General features: G+C 45.5%; 1 protein-coding gene across 2 annotated transcripts in view; it reads left to right on the top strand.

The window, feature by feature from the left end:
- SLC2A13 (solute carrier family 2 member 13) overlaps positions 1-23,516 on the top strand; it is a 387,637-nt gene that overhangs the window by 281,571 nt on the left and 82,550 nt on the right. For both annotated transcript variants that reach the window (XM_075016269.1, XM_075016277.1), the window contains exon 6: positions 4,787-4,907. In XM_075016269.1, the coding sequence (XP_074872370.1) occupies positions 4,787-4,907 (121 nt within the window). The remainder of the gene's footprint in view (positions 1-4,786; positions 4,908-23,516) is intronic.

Raw genomic sequence — 23,516 nt, 5'->3', positions numbered from 1 at the left:
GAAAGAAGGGTGAGCAGTAAAATGCAGACCCTTCATTTCAGAAGAGCAGACTTCGACTCTCTGACTGCATCTACACTAGCAAGTTCTTTTGAAAAATCTTTCAAAGGAAGGGGGCTCTTTCGAAAGATCCAGCAGAGCGTCCACACACCAAAAAGCATGAAAGTAAATTGAAAGAATGTGGCACTCATTTCAAAATAGCTCTTCCTTTTCCACTTCAGGAAGAGTGCCCCCTTTCAAACACATAGATGCTCCACAAGCCCATTTTTTCAAAAAAGCAGTCCTCATAGGGCCTGATTTTTTGATTTCTGGCCTGTTCTTTTAGAAGAGCAGCGGGCTGTGTGGACACTGTCTTTCAAAAGAGCAGATCACTCTTTCATCTGCTTTTTTTGTATGTGGATGTGCTCCCTTTTGAAAGAAGTTCTTTTGGAAGAGATCTCGGACAGATGAGTAAGGAGTCTAAATATATGACCGGAGAATGCTGATGGGTAATCAGGAAAGAGAAAACACAACTGGAATTCCAGCTGACAAAGAATGCGAAGGGCAACAAGAAGGGTTTCTACAGGCATGTTAACAATAAGATAGTTACCAGGGAGGATGTGAGGCCATTACTGAATGAGGGATGTAACCTGAAGTCAGATGATGTGGGGAAGGCTGAAGTGCTCAGTGCTTTTTTTGCCTCAGTCTTCCTGGACAAAGTCAGCTCCCAGACTATGGCATTAGGCAATGCTGTATGAGAAAGAGGTGGTCAGCCCTCAGTGGGGAAAGAACGGGTTAAGAGCTATTTAGAAAAGCTGGATGTGCACAAATCCATGAGTCTGGATTTAATGCATCCGAGGATGCTGAGGGAATTGGCAGATGTCATAGCAGAGCCTTTGGCTATTATCTTTGAAAACTTGTGGAGATCATTGAGGTCCTGGATGATTGGAAAAAGGCAAATGCAGTGCCCATCTTTGAAAAAGGAAAGAAGGAAAATCCAGGGAGCTATAGACTGGTGAGCCTTACCTCAGTTCTCAGGAAAAATCATGGGGGGGGATCCCCAATTAATCCCTTTTAAAGCACTTGGAAGAGGGGAATGTTATCAAGAGCAGTCAATATGGATTCACCAAGGGCAGGTCATACTTGACCAATCTGATTAGCGTCTATGATGAGGTAACTGGCACTGTGGACGTCGGGAAGTCAGTGGGTGTTATATACCTTGACTTTAGCAAAGCTTTTGATAGAGTCTCCCACAATATTCTTGCCCATAAATTAAGGAAGTATGGATTGGATACATGGACTGTAAGGTGGATAGAAAGCTGGCTAGATGGCCAGGCCCAATGGGTGGTCATCAGTGTCTGCCTGGTGGTCAGTTTCAAGTGGGCTGCCCCAAGGATTGTTTCTAGGGCTGGTATTCTTTATTAATTACCTGGATGAGTGGACCGATAGCACCCTCAGCAGATTTGTAGATGATACTAAGCTAGGTGGAGTGGTAGATACTTTGGAGGGTAGGGATAGGATCCAAAGTGACCCAGATAAATTGGAGGATTGGGCCAAAAGAAATTTGATGAGGTTCAACAAGGCCAAGTGCATAGTCCTGCACTTAAGATGGAAGAATCCCAAGCATTGTCACAGGCTGGATGCTAACTGGCTAAGTATCAGGGCAGCAGAAAAGGATCTGGGGATTATGATGGATGAGAGGCTGGATATGAGTCAACAGTGTGCCCTTTTAGCCAACAAGGCTAACAACATATTGGGGTGCATTAGGAGAAGCATTTTCAGCAGATCTAGAGAAGTTATTCTCCTCTATTTGGCACTGGTGAGGCCTCATCTGGAATACTGCATCCAGTACTGGTACTCCCAGTATAGAAAGGATGTGAATGTATTGGAGTGGGTTCAGCAGAGGGCAACAAAAGTGATTAGGGGGCTGGAGCACATGACCTATGAAGAAAGGCTGTGAGAATTGTGCTTATTTAGTTTGCAGAAGAGAAAACTGAGGGGAGATTTAATAACAGCCTTCAACTTCCTGAAGGGGGGCTCCAAAGAGGATGGATAAAGGCTTCTCAATAGTGATGGATGGCAGAACAAAGAGCAATGGTCTGAAGTTACAGTGGGAGAGGTGTAAGTTGGATATTAGGAAAAAAACTATTTCACGAGGAGGGTAGTAATGCACTCTGGGATGCTTTACTTAGAGAGGTGGTGGAATCTCCTTCCGTAGAGGTTTTTACGTCCCGGCTTGACAAAGTCCTGGCTAGGATTATTTAGTTAGTGTTGATCTTGCTTCAGGCATGGGGCTGGACTAGATGACCTCCTAAGGCCCCTTCCAGCCCTAGGATTTTATGATTCTATGGTAGCAAACTGTATTACAGCTATAGACAGATACAGATTATTTTCTTTGTGATATGTATGTACAGTTTAATGAAGGAGTACCTGAAGGTCTGGTACAGTATAAAGATTTTATTAGCATGAGTTTGAGTTATCCACATTCATCATGACTTTTGAAGCCCATAAGTGACATTTACAGAGGCTGTGTCTACACTACCGCCCTCCTTCAAAGGAAGGATGGTAAGTTGGGTGTTGGGAGTTTACTAATGAAGTACTGCGCTGGATATGCAGCACTTCATTGAGCAAATTCCACCCCCTGCAGCAACTCCAAAGTTTAAAATTTTGAGGAGTAAAGGGACTTCGAAGTTGCCCCGGTACTTCAAAGTACCGGCGGGTGAGCTGCAGCTAGACACGGCTAGTTTAAAACTTCGGAGTTGTTGCAGGGGGAATTTGCTTAATGAAGTGCTGCATATACAGTGCAGCACTTCATTAGTAAACTCCCAACACCCTGCTTACCATCCTTCCTTCAAAGGAGGGTGGTAGTTTAGACACAGCCTCCGTAAATCTCACTTATCGGCTTCAAAAGTGATGATGAATGTGGATAGCTCAAACTCATGCTAATAAAATCTTTATACTGTACCAGACCTTCATGAATTCCTTCATTTAACTGTGCATGCATATCACACAGAAAATAATCTGTATCTGTCTATAGTTGTAACACAGTTTGCTATCATAGAAGTGTAGACAAGCCCAGAGAGTTCTAAATCAGCTTTCAATAAAATCACTCCATCATGTGTTTCCCTGAGTACCACCTATTTTAGAAAAATCTGATATAGAAATGTCTTGGGAAGGTATTTTTAATTATAGGCAGTAGTTTGTGTATTCTTCCATTCTTCCATCCTGACACCAAGTTCCTTAGCCACCATTAGTTGAACTATACGAAATTCAGAGGGAGGCATAAAACCTTCCAAAATTATCTTAAATTCCTTTCCTGTATCTAAATATGTCACATTTTAAAGTTCTAATAGCAGTAATCTTTCCAGGACTAAAAATGAGTGCTGAGTTCTACTAGGACGTTGACAATCAGGACTGCAAGGCATCAGGCTTTGAAATCATGCTATTTTTATGTGGAGAAAAGCTTTAACTGGTGTAGGATTGATTCTTGTGCAACCTGAGCCTTAAGCAGATGAAATTTGGAGGGCAAGAACCATTTTTTTGCGTAGATTGATATTAAAAGTCTATTTAAAGTTGCTTAGGCATTTAGAATTAGTCTTAGAGAGTTGGATTATTGGGGAAAGTGCAAGAGTGATGGTCAAAAGTGGATATCATCCTCAATCGACTCTGAAGTTTATCATATTTCTTCATAACTTATCACGATTATCAACTTCATATGCATATATATTCTATACAAATGTACGTATGTAAGTTCAAACATTATAAAATATGATCTCTTGATACACAGTGATTGAGCTTACTAGAAATAAATAACCCAAGATATAGGACACAATATGGAATTCTTTCTCCATAGCAAAAAAACCTATGTTAGATATTAAAATGAAGATGAAGACTGAGCAAGGTGCTATCAATTTATATGATCTAGGAATGAACTATTTTAATACATTGAATGTATTGAGTGTTACACATTGTAACAATACATGCACAGAGAATTACATGGGCTCAAGTTGTTTGGTAGAAGGGGATTGATTCATAAGTGTGTTTATATTAATAGAAGAATTTCTACAAACTGAGCTCTATGGGGAAAAAATCAAATTTATTTCCGTACTTCCAAATAATTAGGGATTTTATGCTGCAAAACTGTGTTGATGTTGTCTTTCTTTCAGGTGGGTATAAATGTCTGGAAGCTAGGAACATGCTGTGATTTACAAGCCACTGTTTAACTCTGCTTTTTGAACATTATATGTATCCCTTAAAGGAACGTGAGTTAAATCATACAAACTTCAGCTTTGTGTTAACAAACAAACAAACAAACAATTTAGCAACCGGATAAGAATTCAGGGCTGTTGAATTTTACAGCAATTTTCCTCTCTAGTCTGGCTCTCTCTTGTCCAGCAACATCCATAATCCAACATGGTTTTGTTTAGCTGGATGACCACTTATCCTGTGTGTGGCCAATTTTCCTGTGGTTCCATAAAGTTTGTTTCCAGCCACCAGTCCTGGCTCTCAGTGTTACATGCTGCTGTTTAGTTTTCATTTACCCCTAAATGTCTTCTAAGGGCCCAGTAAGCAGTGGAAGTGTTGGTAATGCTGCTAGACAGTACTGGTGTTCTGGCAAATTCTCTCATTCGACACCGGTCTGGCACCCTTGGGAGATGACTAGAGAGATTCAAGCTGTAGTCATTGCAGAGAAATATGGTGCTAAACTCATATAAATTGAGTATCTTCCTTCTTCCAGACATAGGGTTATGCGGCAGAGAATTATATTGCACAATTTGAAGTAAAATCTTTGTCATTTTTATATTTTTAGGTACTACTGTAGCACTCATTATCCTAGCTTTGGGATTTTTGCTGTCAGCTCAGGTCTCACCTCGAGTGACTCTTAACCCAACAGATCCTTCAGGTCAAAATTCTGCTTGCACAAACTACAGGTGAGATTTCATGATCATTTGTTTTTTAAATGTCTTCTGCAAGATTTTTCCTAATTTCTCAGGTGTTGCAAACCTGTTAAAATACACAGTCCAGTGAACGCAAAGCTCTGAATCACATTTTTATAAATATAAGTGGGGAGTGCTCTTGCTTTTACTAATCTGTTCATAGACATTACATTACACCACAACTGAGCTCTCCCAGAGAACTTTTGAGCCCCTTTCCCTTTATTTTACTGGTTTTTTTTTAAAAAGGGGTCCTGTCTTTTCAAATAATGATAATTACAGACATATTAATGATGGGTTCAAAACAGACGTGGTCAAGTTCATATTTAATAATGGCAACTTGAATTTGCACTTCCATAGACAGCCCATGTGCAGTTTTTGCTTCAAATAGTCATTTATTTAGATTTTTTTCTAAAAAATACTCTGTAGTTTTCTGTATTTTAGTTTTTGTTCCCTTTCTTCTCTCCTAGTAAATAAAATATCCAAACTGGTAAGATAACAAAAAGTGTTTCTTTCTTCACATAAGAATTTAAGCATCTTCAGACTTGACTTACTTACTTTAAATTCTTATGCTAACAATCTATAGATAGTCTTATCCCTTTGGAGACTTTAGTCTTTCTTATGCACGCTCCAGCATTCATTTGGCTAGCAGGCTGGAAAAGGCCAGTGTTTCATGGAGAAAAGATTAATTAAAAGTGACTGTGTTCAAGTGCTTTAAATGCTGAAGCAATTCTTGTTGGAATCCAGAGTCTTTGCTTGACACATTAAGACTGCAGAACAAATGAGTCTTGCATTTACTCTAGAAATGGGTGAATTAAATAATTTCCCAAACACTGTAAATATGTCATTCGGTATGCAAAATATTTGAGCACTAATATTCAGCCGTCAGTCCTGCTGTCAGCTATTCTGTCGTAGCAGCAGAACCCAGGCTGATCAGTGGTTTTCTCCAGATTCTTTGGATTCTAATAAGCTCACAGCGGATAACTAGCTAGTAAGAAAGATGTGGTGATGATGTTCCTAGTGGGGATACCTTTTTCTTTCACGTCATGCATCGTTGCAGTTCGCAAAAGCTTATGCCATAATAAAATTGTTTGTCTTTAAGGTGCCATAGAACTTGTTGTGTTTGCTGAAACAGACTAACATGGCTGCCTCTCTGAAACCTATCTCAGCAAAGTATCAGAGGGGTAGCCATGCTAGTCTGGATCTGCAAAAGCAATGAGGGGTCCTGTGGCACCTGATAGACTAACAGAAATGTATGAGCATAAGCTTTCGTGAGCAAAGACCCACTTCGGCCAGAAGCTTCTGCAAATTTCCACTACCTGCATCTGACGAAGTGGGTCTTTGCCCACAAAAGCTTATGCTCATACATTTCTGTTAGTCTATAAGGTGCCACAGGACCCCTCATTGCTATCTCAGCAAAGACTAGTTATATTACTTTGTAGGATTTTGACCACTGTTACACTAACAAGCTTTGCCGACAAAACTGGTGGAATGTCCCCAGACACAATGCGTTTTGTCGACACTTTGTGGACAAAACTAAGCACTTTTTGCCAGCAGCATTCTGCCTCAAAGCCATGAGGTGTAATGCTGCTGTCGACAGAGTCTGTCAGCAAAAAAGTTGTGTGGATGCTCTGGGAGGGGGGGCCTTCTCCTGACAGACAGGGCATCCACAACAATGGGCACCCCATCTGCTGTTCTTTCGGGTGCCTGTTTTATTGAGAGAGCAGCTAGGCAGTCCGCCTGCTCTGTCAACAGAGCAGAGCACTCTCGCAGTTGGATTTGTGTGTGGCTTCACTCTGTCAACAGAAGTTTTGTCAGGAAATCTCTCCCAACGGTGACTTCTGTTGACAGAGTGCTGTAGTGTAACGATAGCCTTTGATGGTTACTCATCCTGTTTCTCACATGGGTCTAATAAAGAGATGGGAGAAAAGAGTATCCAAACATAATGGTCACTTTACAGTTTGTGGAAGGAGATTTGGAAGAGGGGTGAATGGTAAATGGTGCAACATTTGTAGATGACCCAAAATTATTTCAGTTAATCATATCTGAAGAGGACTGTGAGGTCCTTCAGAAACACCTAACAAAGCAAAGTGATTTGCAACCTGATTCTAGATGAAATTTGATGGAGCCACATTCCAGATAATTCCCATTTAGAAGAAGAATTTGAATTTCTTGAGCACATTCATCAGAAGGATAGCTATGTTAGTCTGTATCCACAAAAGCAAAAAGGAGTCGTGTGGCATCTTAAAGACTAGCAGATTTATTTAGGTATACGCTTTCATGAAGAAAAACCTACTGTTTTTTGCCCAAGAATGCTTATTCCCAAATAAATCTGTTAAGCTATGTCTACACTAGCAACCCCCCTTTCGAAAGGGGGCGCTAATGAGACACATCAGGATATGCTAATGGGGTGATGCAATGAATATGCAGTGCCTCATTGGCATAATGGCAGCCGCGGCACTTTAAAAGTGTGGCTTTCGATTGCACACGGCTCATCTACATGGGGTCCTTTTCGAAAGGATCTCACAGATGTCAAAATCCTTTTATTCCTGTAACCAAATATTTGGTGTCTGCGGGGTCCTTTCGAAAAAGACCCTGTGTAGACAAGCGGTGTGCAGTCGAAAGCGGCACTTTAGAGGTACTGCGGCCACCATTATGCAAGTGAGGTGCTGCAGATTCATTGCAGCGCCTCACTATCAGATCCCGATGTGTCTCATTAGCATCCCCCTTTCGAGAGGGGGGTGCTAGTGTACACACAGTCTTAGTGTTTAAAGTGTCACAAGAGTCGTCGTTTTTGCACACATTGTTGATTTTGCAGTCAACTGTAACTGATACTATTGTGGACATAGCAATGTGCAGTTGCGGGCAAAAAAGCAAACAAAATGTTAAACAATGAAGGAAAAGGTGTCATTATGTGAATCAGTGGAATGCATTCAACAAACTCTTTCTGACAGCGACCAAAAGTGGACATTAAGAGATGAGGCCCTAAGAAGAGGGTAAAAAGGATTAGAGGTAATGAAAAACATCAATATGCAGAGAGATTGAAAATGACTAGAACTCTCTTTGCATAATGATAATAGCTGAATATGTGAGAGGTATGTGAAATAATGAGTGGTATTAGATAGAAAGTCTCAGGTGCGCCTATTTGTATTTTCATAGGAGACAAAATTAAACTAAAAAAACAACAAAGTTAAAACTGAGCAATAAAAATGGTTTTGTACACTGCACATACTTAACTTCTGGGCCTCATTGCCCGTGATTTAGCAGAATTCAAAACAGGGTTAGACATTTGTATAAATAACCAGAATGTCTACAATTACACAGAATAAAGCTGTATCTAGGATATCAGTTCTCTTGATTCAGATCATGAACATACTATTAACCTCCTGAGATTAGAAAAACCTTCTCTCATAAGCGTTTATCAGTAACAATCAATACTTTGGGGCACTCATACTTCCACCCCGAAGTATCTGGTATCAGCCATTGCGACTTGCAGTTCCATAAAATCTGAGTTCCTGGCTCCTCCAAACCTGACAATAGGAATAGAAAATTAACAGGTTAGTGGGTTTTCACCCGAAGAAAAAACAATTAAAAACGTTTGGTCTCCAGTGGAGTCTCTGGAGAAGTGCAGCTCCACCTTGTCTCAGTACCAGATCTTTTCATCCTCAGGAACAAAATCCAAGAGAACAGATTCTGTCTACCCTATGAAGTCTATTCCTATAATAAACTTCACACATAGACTTCACACTGTGGTTCTACTCTGAAAAGTGGCTGGGTTAAAATGACACCTTCTTACTGACTGGCTTTACTTGCTTTGTATTCAGAGTCCTATCACATGACTTCACCAGTTAAAATAAGTTTTAACTGCCCCTGCTACTGTTAGAAATGTAGAGCAGAAGAAGGAGCTGGATTTCTATTCTTTATCAGCGGAGCCCAATTAAGAGCTTAAGAATGGCCACATTGAGTCCAGTGGTTCTTCTAAACCAGTATCTTTCCGACAATGGCTGGTATAGGAACTCCAGAGACGATGAACAGTGCAACGTTATTGTCAAGTGAGCCGTGCCTTGTCATCTAGTTGCAGCTTCTGGCAGTCAAAGGCTTGGGGGTACCCAGACAAGGGAGTTACATTCCTGACCATCTTGACCAATAGATGAACGATGTTTCCAGAATAGCTGCATCAGTATCTCTTATTGATTAGACTTCTTATAAATAAAAAGGAGACATTAATAGGTCTTTCAAAAGCAAAAATGTGATAAGACTTCAAGGAGGTGTGCCAGCCATTAATGGAACAGCCATTTAGGCTGTGTCTGTACTCACCTGGAAGGTCGACAGCTGATACACAATTTTAGGTGCGCAAGTTGTGTACCTAAAATCAAATTTTCAGCCTCGAATTCCATGCCTGTCTTCACAGCAGAAGGTCGACAGGAGCGCTCCTCCCATCAAACTTCCTTAACCCTTGCAGCTCATCAGGAGTTCTGAGGTCGACATTGACCCTGGAATACGCTTTTCTGCACATGCGCAAAACAGCACCCCAGAAGATTGAACAGTTGATCTTCCATGGTCAGTGTAGGTGGAGCCTCAGTCACACTGGGAGAACTAAGAGGCACCTTCAAAAATGCCCTCAGTTAACAGAGATGTATGCAGGTAATGAAGCTACCCATGTCCCACCTAATATTGATCTAGAATTGGCCTATGAGGCAGACACTCACCTGTGGGTACGTCTGCACAGCCAAAAAGAAACTACAGCAGCAAGTCTCAAATCCCAGGTCAACTGATTCGGTCTCATGGAGCTCATGCTATGAAACTCAAATTAGTCGACATTCCCAGACGTTGCATGTACATGGGCTGTGATACCCAACCTCCTCACTAGACATTAAAGCCTATTTTTGCAGAAGGCCAACACTGATAAATTAAGCCTTGTAACGAGTCTGAGTGAGTTGGCCTGGGCTTTGAGATTCGTTGTGATGGGGCTGTGGAGTTTTGTTTTTGTTTTGTTTTGTGCTGTAGATGTACCATAAGTGTTGAAAGTAAGATGTTTACACATTTTGACTGCCTCTGCATGTTGGTCTATGGGTGTGTTTCTGGTACAGTCTGTAAAATAGGAATTTGAACGAAGAGTCTTATCCATATATTTTGCTGGAAAACAAAATTTCCCTAGCACTGTATAGTTGATAAATAATTTTTGGAGGTTTGTGGTATCTATTTTGTAAGCATGAGTGCCTTTAAAAGAAGCCTCAATACTACTGCACTTTCCATTTGTCTGCTCACTGTAAGGCTATGTCTAAACTGCAGGCTTCTGTCAGCAACCAGGAGGTCTCCCAGTAGAAGTCTACTGCTTCAGGAGCATGCTGACATCCCAGTCATCCTCGTTCCATGAGGAAGAAGGGTTTTCTCAGCAGAGGGGGATTTTCCCAACATTTGATCCCATGTGTACAAACCAAATGTTGGGAAAGCCTCTCCCGACAGAACTTTCAGCAGGAGATACACAAATGCATTGTGCAATTTGCATATCTTCCGCCAGCAATTCTCAATCTAGACAAAGCTTAAGATCTGTATTCTCCAGCCAACCTCTACAGAGACTGCTAGAGTAAGATTGAAGGTAGAACAGACTTAAGCAATAAACCCCCCCACAATTGCTTTCCTTACTCTAAAGTCATTTTCATGTGTGGGTGTTTTCGTAAGGTAGCTTGGGGACAGCTGTCACTGTATACAAGGGCTGTGCTACACAAACTGATACTTGCATTTGGTTTAAGAACAGAAATATCACAATCAGTAATGTCAAAATAATAAAGGCACAAAGGGATTGAACTGCTTTGGAGTCTAAATCAGTACAGAATTTGGGCTTTGTCCTTATTTACGAGGATATGGTGGAAATCTCATTCATGTAAACTCTGACAGGCTGCACTGTTCTTGAAGTTCACCTTACCTATTCAAAGATGGAGTTAAGCCAGGGCAATACTGGAAAAAAAACTGAAGGGTGTACGTCACTTTCCAAGCTTTTTCCTTATATTCAAGTTGGCTCACAAACCAGGCTTCACTCACATAAGATATCAAAAGAAAATGCCATCTCTCTTCCTACAATCATGCATTGCTCGGTAGCTTGTATGGTGACAAGCATCAGACAGGTAATCGTGTTAGTCAGTATTCACAACAGCAACAAGAAGCCCTGAGGCACCTTATAGACTAACAGATGGGCAAAATCAGGCTGAGTGACCAGATCTGGCCTGTGAAGCATTTCTCTCTGGCCCACCCAGCTGATTAGCAGAGCAAGCATACTTATAGTGTTCAGCTGCGCCCCCGCCTCCCCCATACCTTGTTCCGTCTGCAGCTGAGCTGCTCCTAGGAGACTCCTGCTAGCTGTTCAGAGCGGGAGGTGGTGGAGTGGAGTAGGTAGTGCTGAATGCAGAGTGTTTCTCATCTTTGCAGAGCAGGGATCAGGGAGAGGGAGTTGCACAGTGGCATTACTCCAGTCTGAAGCATGTATAGTAAGTGTTTCAGAAGTGCAGAGCTGGACAGATTTCCCTTAAAGAGACAGAAGGTGGTTTGTCTCAGAAACTTACCTAGCAGCAGCCAGCCCACACACACTGTGTCACTGTCACACATACCTAGTCTGTGCTGCACACACTGTGTCACTCTCACAGATACACTGCAGCACACATTCAACCTGTGTCACAGTCTGTCTCCCTCACACAAAGTATTTCTCTTTCACACTCACATAAGATCTATCTGTAGCTCCCCCAGTCCCAACCCTTCTGCTGAAGGCCCCACCCCTTTTGAGGGGTCAGTGCGAGCCTGTGACCAGCACCAAAATTCATGGAGTGGCCCCACTGTAAAAATTATTGCCCACCCGTGGTCGACACCAGCCTGGCAGGTAATTGTGTGACTTGCTCTCCTGAAAACCTCCAGTGATGGAAATTCCACAGCCTCCACAGGCAGTTTATTCCAGTGCTTAACCACCCTGACTCGAGGAACTTTTTCCTAATATCCAGTTCTGCAGGGTCAGTCTCACTTTTGGGCCCCAGGCCCTTGTTCAGATCACAGTCCCTCAGATACTTTGGATGCTGTGGTATGGGCACAACATGCCCTAGCTGTGGTTTGGAGTTCTGTCCCTTGGCTGAAAGGGTGCTGAGGGAGGGACCTTCTGGTCTGCCTGGGTTGGTTAAACAGTCCTCCCCAGCCACCTGCTGAGTTCTGAGGTTACATGGGGGAAGGGAACCCAAACACTCCCTGTGGGAACTCCTCACCTTCCCACCTGTCTCTGGCAAGGCTGGTGTTCTCCTCATCAGCTTTTCTGACTCTCTCCTTACCTGTTGTCTCCTCACCTCTCTCCAGCTTCCTCTCTCTCTATCTCCCTTTCCCCCAGCAGGAAGGCTTGTTAAAGGTCCCGTGGCAGCCTCAAGTGAGACAATCTATCTAGCTACCTAGCTGACTTATAGCAGCCCCTTCTCCTCTGGTTCCACAGGTCAGCTGCTCTTCACTGCCTTGAAGTAACCCTCTCCTAACTGACCAGGCCACCTCTGCTTTGTTTAACTCTGCCTCTCTCCCTTCTCTGAGCTAGCCCTTTGGCCTGACCCTGTCACACAGCCTAAACCTCCCATGCTGTAATTCAAGCCAAGTGCTTCTCATCCTATCCTCAGAGGTTAGAAAACATCTTTTTCCCTTCTCCTTGTAATAGGGTAACCATATCTCCCTGTCCCAAATACAAAACAGTGAGATATAGGGGGAGGGGCAACTCCTCCTGGCTGCACCAAGCCCTGGGGGAACTGCCCCTCCCACCCCCAAACCCCAGGGAAGCAGCAGCCATGGGTGCTCTCACCCTGGAGTCCTGGAGAAGCGGCAGCCTTGGGTGCTCCCAGCCCATCGCCAGCCCCCAAGGACCTAAATATGGGACAGTTTGTCCCTTTTAAAAATAAGTAGGGACTCCTTTTTGGCATCCCGGATGGTCACCTTACCTTGTAACAATATTTTATGTATTTGAAAACTGTTTTCTTGTTGCTCCTTAGTCTATACTCCAGACTAAATAAACCCAATATTTTTCAATCATCCGTCATAGATCATGTGCCCTAGAATGGTGGTGAGCAACCTTGAGTCTGAGCACCCTCTGTCTGCCCCACCCCACGGACCCCTTGCGCTCTGGGGCACTGGAGCCCCATACTTCCTATTCCTCCTCCTCCTTTCCAGCACTTTGAGAACACCAGGAATCTGCTGATTCATGCTCCATCCCCTTTCCTCCCTGCCCTTCCCAGAGCTTGATTGCTGCGAATCAGTTTATGATGCATGGGATAAGTTGGGAGAAAGAGGGCGCATGGGCGACAGGTATAACCCTATTGGGCTTTGTGCACCCTGTGGGCCACAGGTTGCCCACCAATGGCATATGGCCCACTGAGATGAAGGAGGGCCACTCCTGCAGCCCGCTCACTAGTCTTGGTTGCCCTTCGCTCCTCTAGCCCTTTAATCATTTTTGTTGCTCTTCTCTGGATTTTCTCCACTTCGCTCACATCATTCCTGAAATGCAGTACTCCAGATGAGGCTGTGTCCTTATAGAGTTGTATCCTTGTGTTGTACAGGAAATCTGGTTAGATGATCACAACAGTCGCTCTTGGCCTTGGAATTTATTAGTGTATCTATGAATATAACTCTTCAGCTCACACCATTGTGAGTGCACTATCTCAATGCAAGAACTTTCTCAGTCGGCTGCTTTCAGAACTGGTTGCCTGTGGAGTTCACTTAAGGTAAAGGAGCCAATCTGCTGTACCCAGCACACAAAATACTGTTGTGTTCATCTTTGCCTGAGTCATCCTCACACAATTAATCTTCCTAATCTCATCATGCAAGTATGCATCACTAAGGTGAAGGCATTCATGCTTGATAATATTATGCATCAGTTATAGTACATGATTAATAGCTGTAAGTATTTAAGAGTAATTAATAATTATAATTATAAATACTCATGCATACAAAAGCTCTCCTGATGCTGAACAACAGTCATAAAAACAATTTTTCATTAAGTAAAGAACATATATGTGACTTCAGCAATAAAATAGCATTTTCTTAGTCATGAAAAGCCCCGTAAAACAGATAATTTAAATTTGGTTTATGCAGAGCTCGTACTTTGGTATTCCATCAGTGAGTGTGAAGAAACCAGCCATTGTAGCTTACATCTGTCCCAGCTAAGTCAAATTCTTAACTATGAGTTATTTACAATGAAGTGATGAGGACTTGGAGAGCTGTGATATATGAATATTGCAGATTTCCAGTCCTTTTTAATATTATGCCTGTTTCATTTTTCTGATATTGAAGAGACAAAGCTGCCAGACATCCTAATAACTGAAAATTAAAATGATAAACAGAGTGATTGTTTTTCTCTCCAATGCCTAAAAGATCTAAAAGTACATTGAGGGACAAATAGTATTCCAGAATACTTTGCTTCCTCTAGTCAAAATTTAATAAAAATTCTAGAGCTTATGCTATAGAACTAAAGAATGACTAGTCCTGAAACATTGCTTAAGTAGCAAAGCCATTTCCAGATGTTAGTATTTAATTTTTTGCTAGGGTGTTGCTGCTCAAAATCAGACCTGACACGCTTAACTTAAAATCCTAGGAGGCAGGATGGTTCATTTCAGCTCAAAGTGTGTGGGACATCCTTCCTATAAGTAGTGTAGGTTGTGTGTAAAACTTCTCTCACATCACACAGACAACACAAACCTTGATCACTCTTTGTTTGAAACATCAGTGATGAATGTGATCCAAAGCCCACTGAACTCAACTGGAACTTTTCCATTGACTTCAGTGGTCTTTGGAGCAAGCACTGTACAAAAAGAGGAACCTCTAATTATTTCCACCTTCCTGCAGAAGATCCTTTCATCTTCATTCCCTGAGAGTTATTTTTTAAAAAGTGTTACTCACAACCGAGGGTTATAAAAGTACGTCTCTAAAGGTAATTTGTGAACCCTCCAAATGTGATATTACTGTACTATGCATGCTCTATACATTTTAGTGACGAGATGGGGCCTTTATAAGTGTGAGCAGACCTGATCTTTTTGTATAGCTGAGGGCAATGGAATGCTCTCTTTCTGTCTGAAAAGTCATAAATGCATATAAATTATGTAGATACTGTGTGTGTTCATGTCACAGGCTTCTGTACAATGAATTGATTGTTTTAATTATGTATTTATTATTTATATTACCATAGGATCTAAGGACTCTAGTAATGGGCCAAGTTTCTTTTATGTTAGGCACTGTATAGTCAGAGAAGAAAATATGGTCCCTGATCCGAATTGCTTACATTCTAAGACAGACAACAGGTGGATTCAGACAGAAGCTGGATCACAAGGAAGTAATGAAATAATGTTGGTCAATATAATAGGCAGTAAGCTCAGAACACGAGCTGACTAAGCATTCTCAAGTTTGCTTTTTAAATATCTCAGGCAAGAAGTGTTTTGAAGGTGGATAATGTTAGCTTCTTCTTCGAGTGTCCCCGTGGGTGCTCCACATTAGGTGTCGGGCTTGCCCGGCGCCGCAGATCGGATCTTCCAAGCAGTTTCTGCCGGACCGCGCATGCGCCGGTGCGCGCCACTCCCCCGCGCGTTCCCGGCCACGTGCGCGATCCGGTCCCCGCCAGTTCCTCTTAACCGCCGTCGGCTGCAGACGGAATCCGAACTAGGCTAAGGCCAAGTAGCGTATTCAATGACTTTAACTGTTTTTTTCTTTAAAGTTTTTCAAGTACTTAGGCTACTGCAAGTGAGCCGGTTGTTATTTTTCAAAAAAAAAAAACAACAACAACAAACTACAAGCGGGACAGCTTCAATCCAGTCCCAGTAACAAGCGCCGGAGGCCAGGAGCATAGGGCCATCAGCCCTCCTGCTGCAGCAGGCCATCAGAAGGGGAAAATAGCACAGAGAAGGTGCTAAGTACCCGTTTAACAACTGAAAGACTCACCAACAATGTCCTCTTCAGGATTTAAAAAATGTGAGTCCTGCCAAGAGGTGATGCCAGCGTCTGATGGGCACAGTCTATGCATAAGGTGCCTTGGGGAGTCCCATGTTGCACAGAAATGCTCCTTCTGTGCTAAATTAACAGCCAGAGCAAGGAGAGACAGGGAGATGCGGCTTAAAATGCTGCTTTTCGACAAGGCCCTCCAGCCAGACGTGCCGGAGCGGCCACAGCAGGAGGGACCCTCTGGGGCCCATAAAAGGAAAGCTGCCTCCCTCACCCCATCAGCGCAAAAACGGAGGAAAGTCTCCCCAGCCCGATCCCTGCCGGCAACAATAGCGAGCGGGACGGGAGGAGCGAGCAGCCCCCAGCAACAGCTGATCGGCGGCGGCACGAAGAGCCACGTGGAAGCGGCTCAGCCTCCAATAATCAGCCAGCCGCCCCGCACCGCAGGCAGGGCGGCGGCTAAACAAGCGCCGGTACCGGCGGCACCGCAGGCAGCAGCACCAACCCCCGGGGAACCGGCGGTGCAGAGCGCGCAGGCACGCAGCCTGCAGGCACCGGAGGACACCACACTTGCAGCACCGCCCTCGAGCGTGCCGAGCTCGGTGCGGACGGGGCCGGGATCCCCTGTACGTCAGGGGGTGGAGTTACCTCCTCAAGGGAGGGGGAAGGCTGCACACAAGAGGAGGCATTGCAGCCCCTCTCCGCACAGGGCTATGGAGTTGCTTTCTCACAGCCCTCCGCTTATGTTGCAGACTCCAACCAGAAGGCAGGGGTCCCCCCTAGCCTACGTGGAGCCCCCTTCTCCATTTTTGCAACCAGCCTCACCCTGGCTGGGACCACCATCACCCTTCCTGGGGTTTGAACCGCTGGACTATTATGCAAAATCGCTCTCTCCAGTGTCTCGACGATCTCCCTCCCCCAGACGCAGAGGGTATGCACCAAGGGAGTGGTCTAGGTCACCTTCCCAAGAACAGTGCCTATACTGCCATGGTCGCCCCTACCACGCGGGGCATAGACACCATCGGCAATCTACTAGGGAAAGATCCCCACAGACGATCTCGTACCCCCGAGGGCAATTGCGACCGGGGACAGAGACTCAAGCATCTCAGGGGGGACTGGTTATGGAACCCCGAAATTTTCCCTCGCAAACCTCTAGTGAGAGGGTGTACCATCACCAGCAGGAACCGGAAGGGTCCAGAGAGACGTACCCCAGCGGTTCCTTGCTCTCCTCCCCGGATGAGGCTATGGCCCCGGGGGACGTCCATCCTCCGGACGATCACAAACAGTTCCAAGAGCTGTTTTACGAGGGTGGCCTTCACGCAAGGCATCCAGACAGCAAAGGTGCAAGAGAAACACCATAAGCTCCTCAAAAATCTGAGACCTCCGGCCTCCTCCAAAATAGCAATACCGCTTGATGACGCAATCTTGGAGTCTGCCACTATGATATGGCAGACTCCTGCGACTATTCCGCCTGTCCACAAGAGAGCGGAAAAAAAAAAAAATACTTCGTGCCGACAAAGGGCACGGAGTTCCTGTTCAGCCACCCACAACCAAATTCCTTGGTGGTGGAGTCGTCGCAACGTGGGGGAACAGACAAACATGCCAAAAAGCTAGAGCTGTTGGGCAGAAAGGTCTACTCCTCCTCCACTCTACTGTTGCGAATGGCAAATTACGCAGCGCATCTAGCGAACCATAATTTTGACAACCACATTAGGTTAACCTCCCTCATGGACTCGCTTCCAGAGGGCAAGAAACCAGTGCTCAAGGCCATCATGCAAGAAGGCTACGCGGCCTCGAGGACGGGAGTTCAGATCGCCCTGGATGTTGCGGACACAGCAGCACGCTCCACAGCTACGGCAGTGGTGATGCGAAGGGAGTCCTGGCTCCAGACTCCGGGTATACCGAGGGCCTGCAGACAGAGATAGTCGATCTTCCATTCGACTCGCAGAAGCTGTTTGCTGAATTAACTGACTGGGTCCTTCATTCCAGTAAAGATTTAAGAGCCACACTTAGGACCCTGGGGATTTATACCCCTCCATACAGAAAGAAAAAGTACTACCCTCAACAAAGACGGTACCAGTACCAGTACCAGCAACAGCGTCCCCAGTACCACAGGGGTTACGAGCAAGGGCGACATCAACAGCACCAGCAGTACAGAACTCCCAGGCGACGTTCCCAACAGAGCCGTGCGTCCTCGGGGCAGGGCCAAAGGCCACAAGTTTGACACACAGATCCAGGGCTGCGCCATCACTACCATCGCAAGGTCATCCGAAGCGGTTATTCCACCATTGCCTCCGACCATTCTATAACCAGTGGCAAAGGATCACCACAGACAAATTGGTGCTGGAGATCATAGCCACGGGGTACGCCATCCCCTTCCAGTCGCTCCCACCGCCATGACCTCCACCCAGGCCCCACCTCCAGGAGGCCTCCCACATAGCGAGGCTCAAGCAGGAGGTAGACCATCTCATGCTCATAGGGGCAGTGGAAAGAGTGCCGGAGCAACTGCAAGGGAGAGGGTTCTACTCGAGGTACTTCCTCACGGGGAAAAAGACAGGAGGCGGGAGGTCCATCTTAGATTTTCGAGGCCTCAACCGGTACCTGCGCAAGCAATGCTTTCGGATAATCACAATCGCCTCCATCCTTACGGCACTAGACGATGGAGATTGGTTCGCAGCCCTCGACTTATAAGATGCGTATTTTCACATAACTATTCATCCGGCTCACCTACGATTCCTCTGGTTTTTCATGGTAGGCAAAGAACATTTTCAATACAAGGTCCTACCGTTTGGCCTCTCCGTGGCCCCCAGAGTCTTCACCAAGACCTTGGCAGTGGTGTCAGCCTACCTGCACAGACAGGGGGTATTTATATTCCAGTATCCGGATGACTGCCTACTCAAAGGGGCCTCGAAGGAGGAGGTACTACGCATGATATGCGTCACAGCAGGCACGTTCTCTTCGCTCGGCCTGGTTATCAATCTGACAAAATCAAAGATAGACCCCACACAGGACATAGAGTTCGTAGGGGCACGCATAAATTCTATTACAGCGAGGGCGTATCTACCAGAGACTCGCTTTCGGGCCATCGGCTCCCTTGTGCAAGTCTTCACCTTCAGCCCTACAGTGCCGGTTCTGACGTGCTTACAGCTGCTGGGCCACATGGCAGCAGCGACGTTCGTAGAACAGAACGCCAGGTTACACATGCGCAGCGTGCAGCACTGGCTGGCGAGCGTATACAAACCGGCAGCACACACTGTTCACAGGGTGGCGTCGCCCACAACAGAGGTGCGCAAATCCCTGCAATGGTGGGTAAACCCCGAGAACCTGCTAACAGGGGTACCCTTCCACCAACCACACATATTGGTTTTTCTTACTACAGATGCCTCCCTCATAGGGTGGGGAGCACACATGGGCGAAGAGGTGACGCAAGGGCTGTGGTCCTCCACGGAGCAGTCACTGCACACAAATATACTGGAGCTCAGAGCAGTGTTCAACGCCTGCAGACACTTTCGAGACCATATAAAAGGCAAAGTAGTCGGGATCAGTACAGACAATACCTCCACCATGTTTTATATAAATCGGCAAGGAGGAGCTCGGTCCCGTGCCTTATGTGCAGAAGCAGTCCGGTTGTGGAACTGCTGCATCGCCAACAATATAACCTTGAAAGCCTCGTACTTAAGAGGCGCTCACAATGTGAAGGCAGACCAGCTGAGCAGGCGTTTCGCACTCACGCACGAGTGGCAGATCCGTCCCGATCTGCTGCAACCGATTTTTCATGCATGGGGTTTTTCCCCAGATAGACCTGTTTGCTACTCAGCACAACAAGAAGTGCCCACGATTCTGCTCCAGGGCAGGACTGGGATGGGGGTCCCTGAGGGACGCCTTCGCAATCTCATGGAGGGGCCCCCTGCTTTACGCTTTCCCTCCCACAGTGCTCATCCACAAAGTGTTGCAGAAAGCCAGGAGGGAAGGAGCCTGAATGATCCTGATAGTCCCAACGTGGGATCGACAGCAATGGTTCCCCCTACTCCTGCGCATGTCAGACCGGCCACCGATGCCCCTTCCGGTGGCGCCGGATCTGCTCACGCAAGCCCAGGGGTCCATAGTGCATCCGCACCCCCAAGGCCTGCGACTACAAACGTGGTTAATCCATGGCTCAGCTCCCTAGAGAGCACATGTACGGAGGAAGTGCAGCAAGTCCTAGAAAGTAGCAGGAGGACTTCCACCAGGAAGACCTACAAGCAGAAATGAACTCGCTTTACGGCATGGTGTTCTACCAAACAGCTAGCCCCCCTTTCGGTGCCTATGGCTGTGATATTTGAGTATTTACTGGACCTCAAGAGAGGAGGACTCTCACTATCCTCGTTTAAGGTCCACCTTGCTGCCATTTTGGCGTTCAGACATGAAGAGGACGGGCACACAGTGTTCGCCCATCCCATGGTTACCAGGTTCCTCCAAGGGCTGGTAAACCTATACCCCACCTCGGAAACCGCTTCCACCTTCGTGGAACTTGGACCTGGTGCTTAATGCGAAAAGGGGACCACCGTTCGAGCCCTTGGCCACGGTTTCCCTCTGCCTCCTTATGATAAAGACGACCTTTCTTCTCGCAATCACGTCAGCTCGCAGGGTGAGCAAGCTTGCGGCAGTTATGGCAACGCCACCCTGCGCTGTTTTTTCCAAGGAGGCGGTAACCATACGGCTGCACCCAGCCTTTGTTCCTAAAGTTTCTTTCTGAGTTTCATACTAACGAACCTATTGTTTACCCTCGTTTTATCCAAAGCCTCATAACTCTAACAAAGAGGCGCGCCTACACCTCCTGGATGTGAGGAGGCGCTAGCTTTCTATATACACAGGACCAAGTCCTTCCGGAGAATGGATAGACTCCTAGTCTCTATCGCTCCCAAATCAAAAGGAGAATGTCTCTCTTCGCAGAGAATCTCGAAGCACATCGTATCTTGCATAAAAATGTGCTACAAACTCAAAAAGACTCCTTTACTGGCCATGCCCAGGGCTCATTCCACTAGGGCGGTGGCAGCATCAACAGCTTTTTTTCAAGGGCGTTGCGCTAAAAGACATTTGCAGAGAGGCGACCTGGTCATCCTGTGACACCTTCGCCAAACATTACGCCCTTCACAGGGTATTCCAAGAGGATACCCGTCTCTCGGCAGCGGTCCTCTCGGGGACAAGCTGCACATAATCCGATTACCCACCTCCTATCTTGGGTTACTGCTGGGTAGTCACCTAATGTGGAGCACCCACGGGGACACTCGAAGAAGAAAGAAAGGTTACTCACCGTAGTAACGGTGGTTCTTCGAGATGTGTCCCCGTGGGTGCTCCACTACCCGCCCATCCTCCCCGCTCCGGATCTCTGTTTAGTGTTTTGCAGGAACATCCAAGGCGGTTGGTCAAGGAACTGGCGGGGACTGGATCGCGCACGTGGCCGGGAGCGCGCGGGGGAGTGGCGCGCACCGGCGCATGCGCGGTCCAGCAGAAACTGCTTGGAAGATCCGATCTGCGGCGCCGGGCGAGCCCGACACCTAATGTGGAGCACCCACGGGGACACATCTCGAAGAACCACCGTTACTACGGTGAGTAACCTTTCTTTTGCAGACTTTTATGGGGACATCGTGGGAGAAATCCAGAAGGTGTTTTTTTGAAAATTTAACAAAGGGGCAGTGGAGGATGGTATCATGGGCCAACTGGAGGTAAGAGCAGACATCTCAGTAGTAAAAGAGGGTTGATATGTAGGGTTGTGATAGGCTGAAAGTGAAGACAAGCTGCATATCTTTGAAGCATTAGAGAAGGAAGACTCAACTCAAGGATGCGAAGAGAGCAACAATGGGCTAGGAGAATGATCATTACAGCAGCATTGTGGACATGAGCAAATCAAGTTTGCATTTGTCAATGTCGAGGAGAAAGAATATTGCAGGAATTATGATGTGACATGGTCAGACAGGACAAGAACCCTAGCTATGCAAATGGATGGAAATGGTTGTATCTCTGAGGTGTATACAGAAACAATCATCAAGATTTAAAACACAAAGCAGTCAAGTAGCACTTTAAAGACTAGCAAAATAGTTTATTAGGTGAGCTTTCGTGGGACAGACCCACTTCTTCAGACCATAGCCAGACCAGAACAGACTTAATATTTAAGACACAGAGAACCAAAAACAGTAAGCAAGGAGGACAAATCAGAAAAAGATAATCAAGGTGAGCAAATCAGAGAGTGGAGGGGTGGGGGGGAGGTCAAGAATTAGATTAAGCCAAGTATGCAGACGAGCCCCTATAGTGACTCAGAAAACTCCCATCCCAGTTTAAACTACGTGTTAATGTGCCGAATTTGAATGTAAAAGCTAGCTCGGCTGTTTCTCTTTGAAGAACGGTGCGAAAGTTCTTTTTCAGTAACACTTACCAGCTACTCCAAGATCGGCCCAAAAAAAGCCAAGAACAGAACACCACTGGTCATCACCTACAGCCCCCAACTCAGACCACTGCAATGAATTATTAAAGACCTACAACCTATCCTTAATCAGGATGCTACACTCCAGAACGCCCTGGGTGACATGCCTGTTCTCTCCTACAGACAACCTCCCAACCTTATGAGGATCCTCACTAACAGCCACAGTCTATACCCCAGGAATACCAGTCCTGGAACCTTTCCTTGCAACAAAGCCCGTGCCAGCTTTGTCCACATATCTCCTCTGGAAATACCATCACAGAACCTAACCAGGTTACCCACAGAATCACAGGCACTTTCTCATGCTCCTCTACTAACATCATATATGCCATCATGTGCCAACAATGCCCAGATGCTTTGTATATTGGACAGACTTCTAACTCTCTTAGACAAAGGGTTAATGGGCACAAAACAGACATTAAAACACTCCAGATCCACAAACCAGTTAGTCAACATTTTAATGGAATGGGGCATTCTATTAATGACCTAAAGGTATGTGTGTTACTGAAAAAGAACTTTCGCACCGTTCTTCAAAGAGAAACAGCCGAGCTGGCTTTTACATTCAAATTTGGCACATTAACACGTTGTTTAAACTGGGACAGGAACTTTCTGAGTCACTATAGGGGCTCGTCTGCATACTTGGCTTAATCTAATTCTTGACCTCCCCCACAACCCTCCACTCTCTGATTTGCTCACCTTGATTATCTTTTTCTGATTTGTCCTCCTTGCTTACTGTTTTTGGTTCTCTGTGCCTTAAATATTGAGTCTATTCTGGTCTGGCTATGGTCTGAAGAAGTGGGTCTGTCCCACGAAAGCTCACCTAATAAACTATCTTGCTAGTCTTTAAAGTCCTACTTGGCTGCTTTTTGTTTTGATAGTGTATAGACTAGCACAGCTTCCTCTCTGTTACTGATCAAGATTTAAGTGTTGCTTGGATAGGAGGACCTACAAGGAGGTCCAAATGGAGCATTCAGGTAATGGTGCTGAGTGACAGGCAGAACAGTGGTGGTGTCCGTGTGATCAAAAAAGGGAAATGGGAAGGTTGTGATGTGGGATGTTTTAGCCCATTTGTGTTTGAGCTGACATTTATATATCTGTGAGATGTCAGAGGGACAGACCTGAGTCTTAGATGAGCAGACAGAGACCAGTCAGGAATAGAAAAGATACATCTGAGAGACATCAGCATAGAGGTGGCAGCTCAATTTGTTTTG

The sequence above is a fragment of the Carettochelys insculpta genome, chromosome 1 (genome assembly GCF_033958435.1).
Source record: "Carettochelys insculpta isolate YL-2023 chromosome 1, ASM3395843v1, whole genome shotgun sequence".
Taxonomy (NCBI): domain Eukaryota; kingdom Metazoa; phylum Chordata; order Testudines; family Carettochelyidae; genus Carettochelys; species Carettochelys insculpta.
Note: the sequence above shows the minus strand (reverse complement) of the source record. Positions and strands in the feature narration are given on the sequence as shown.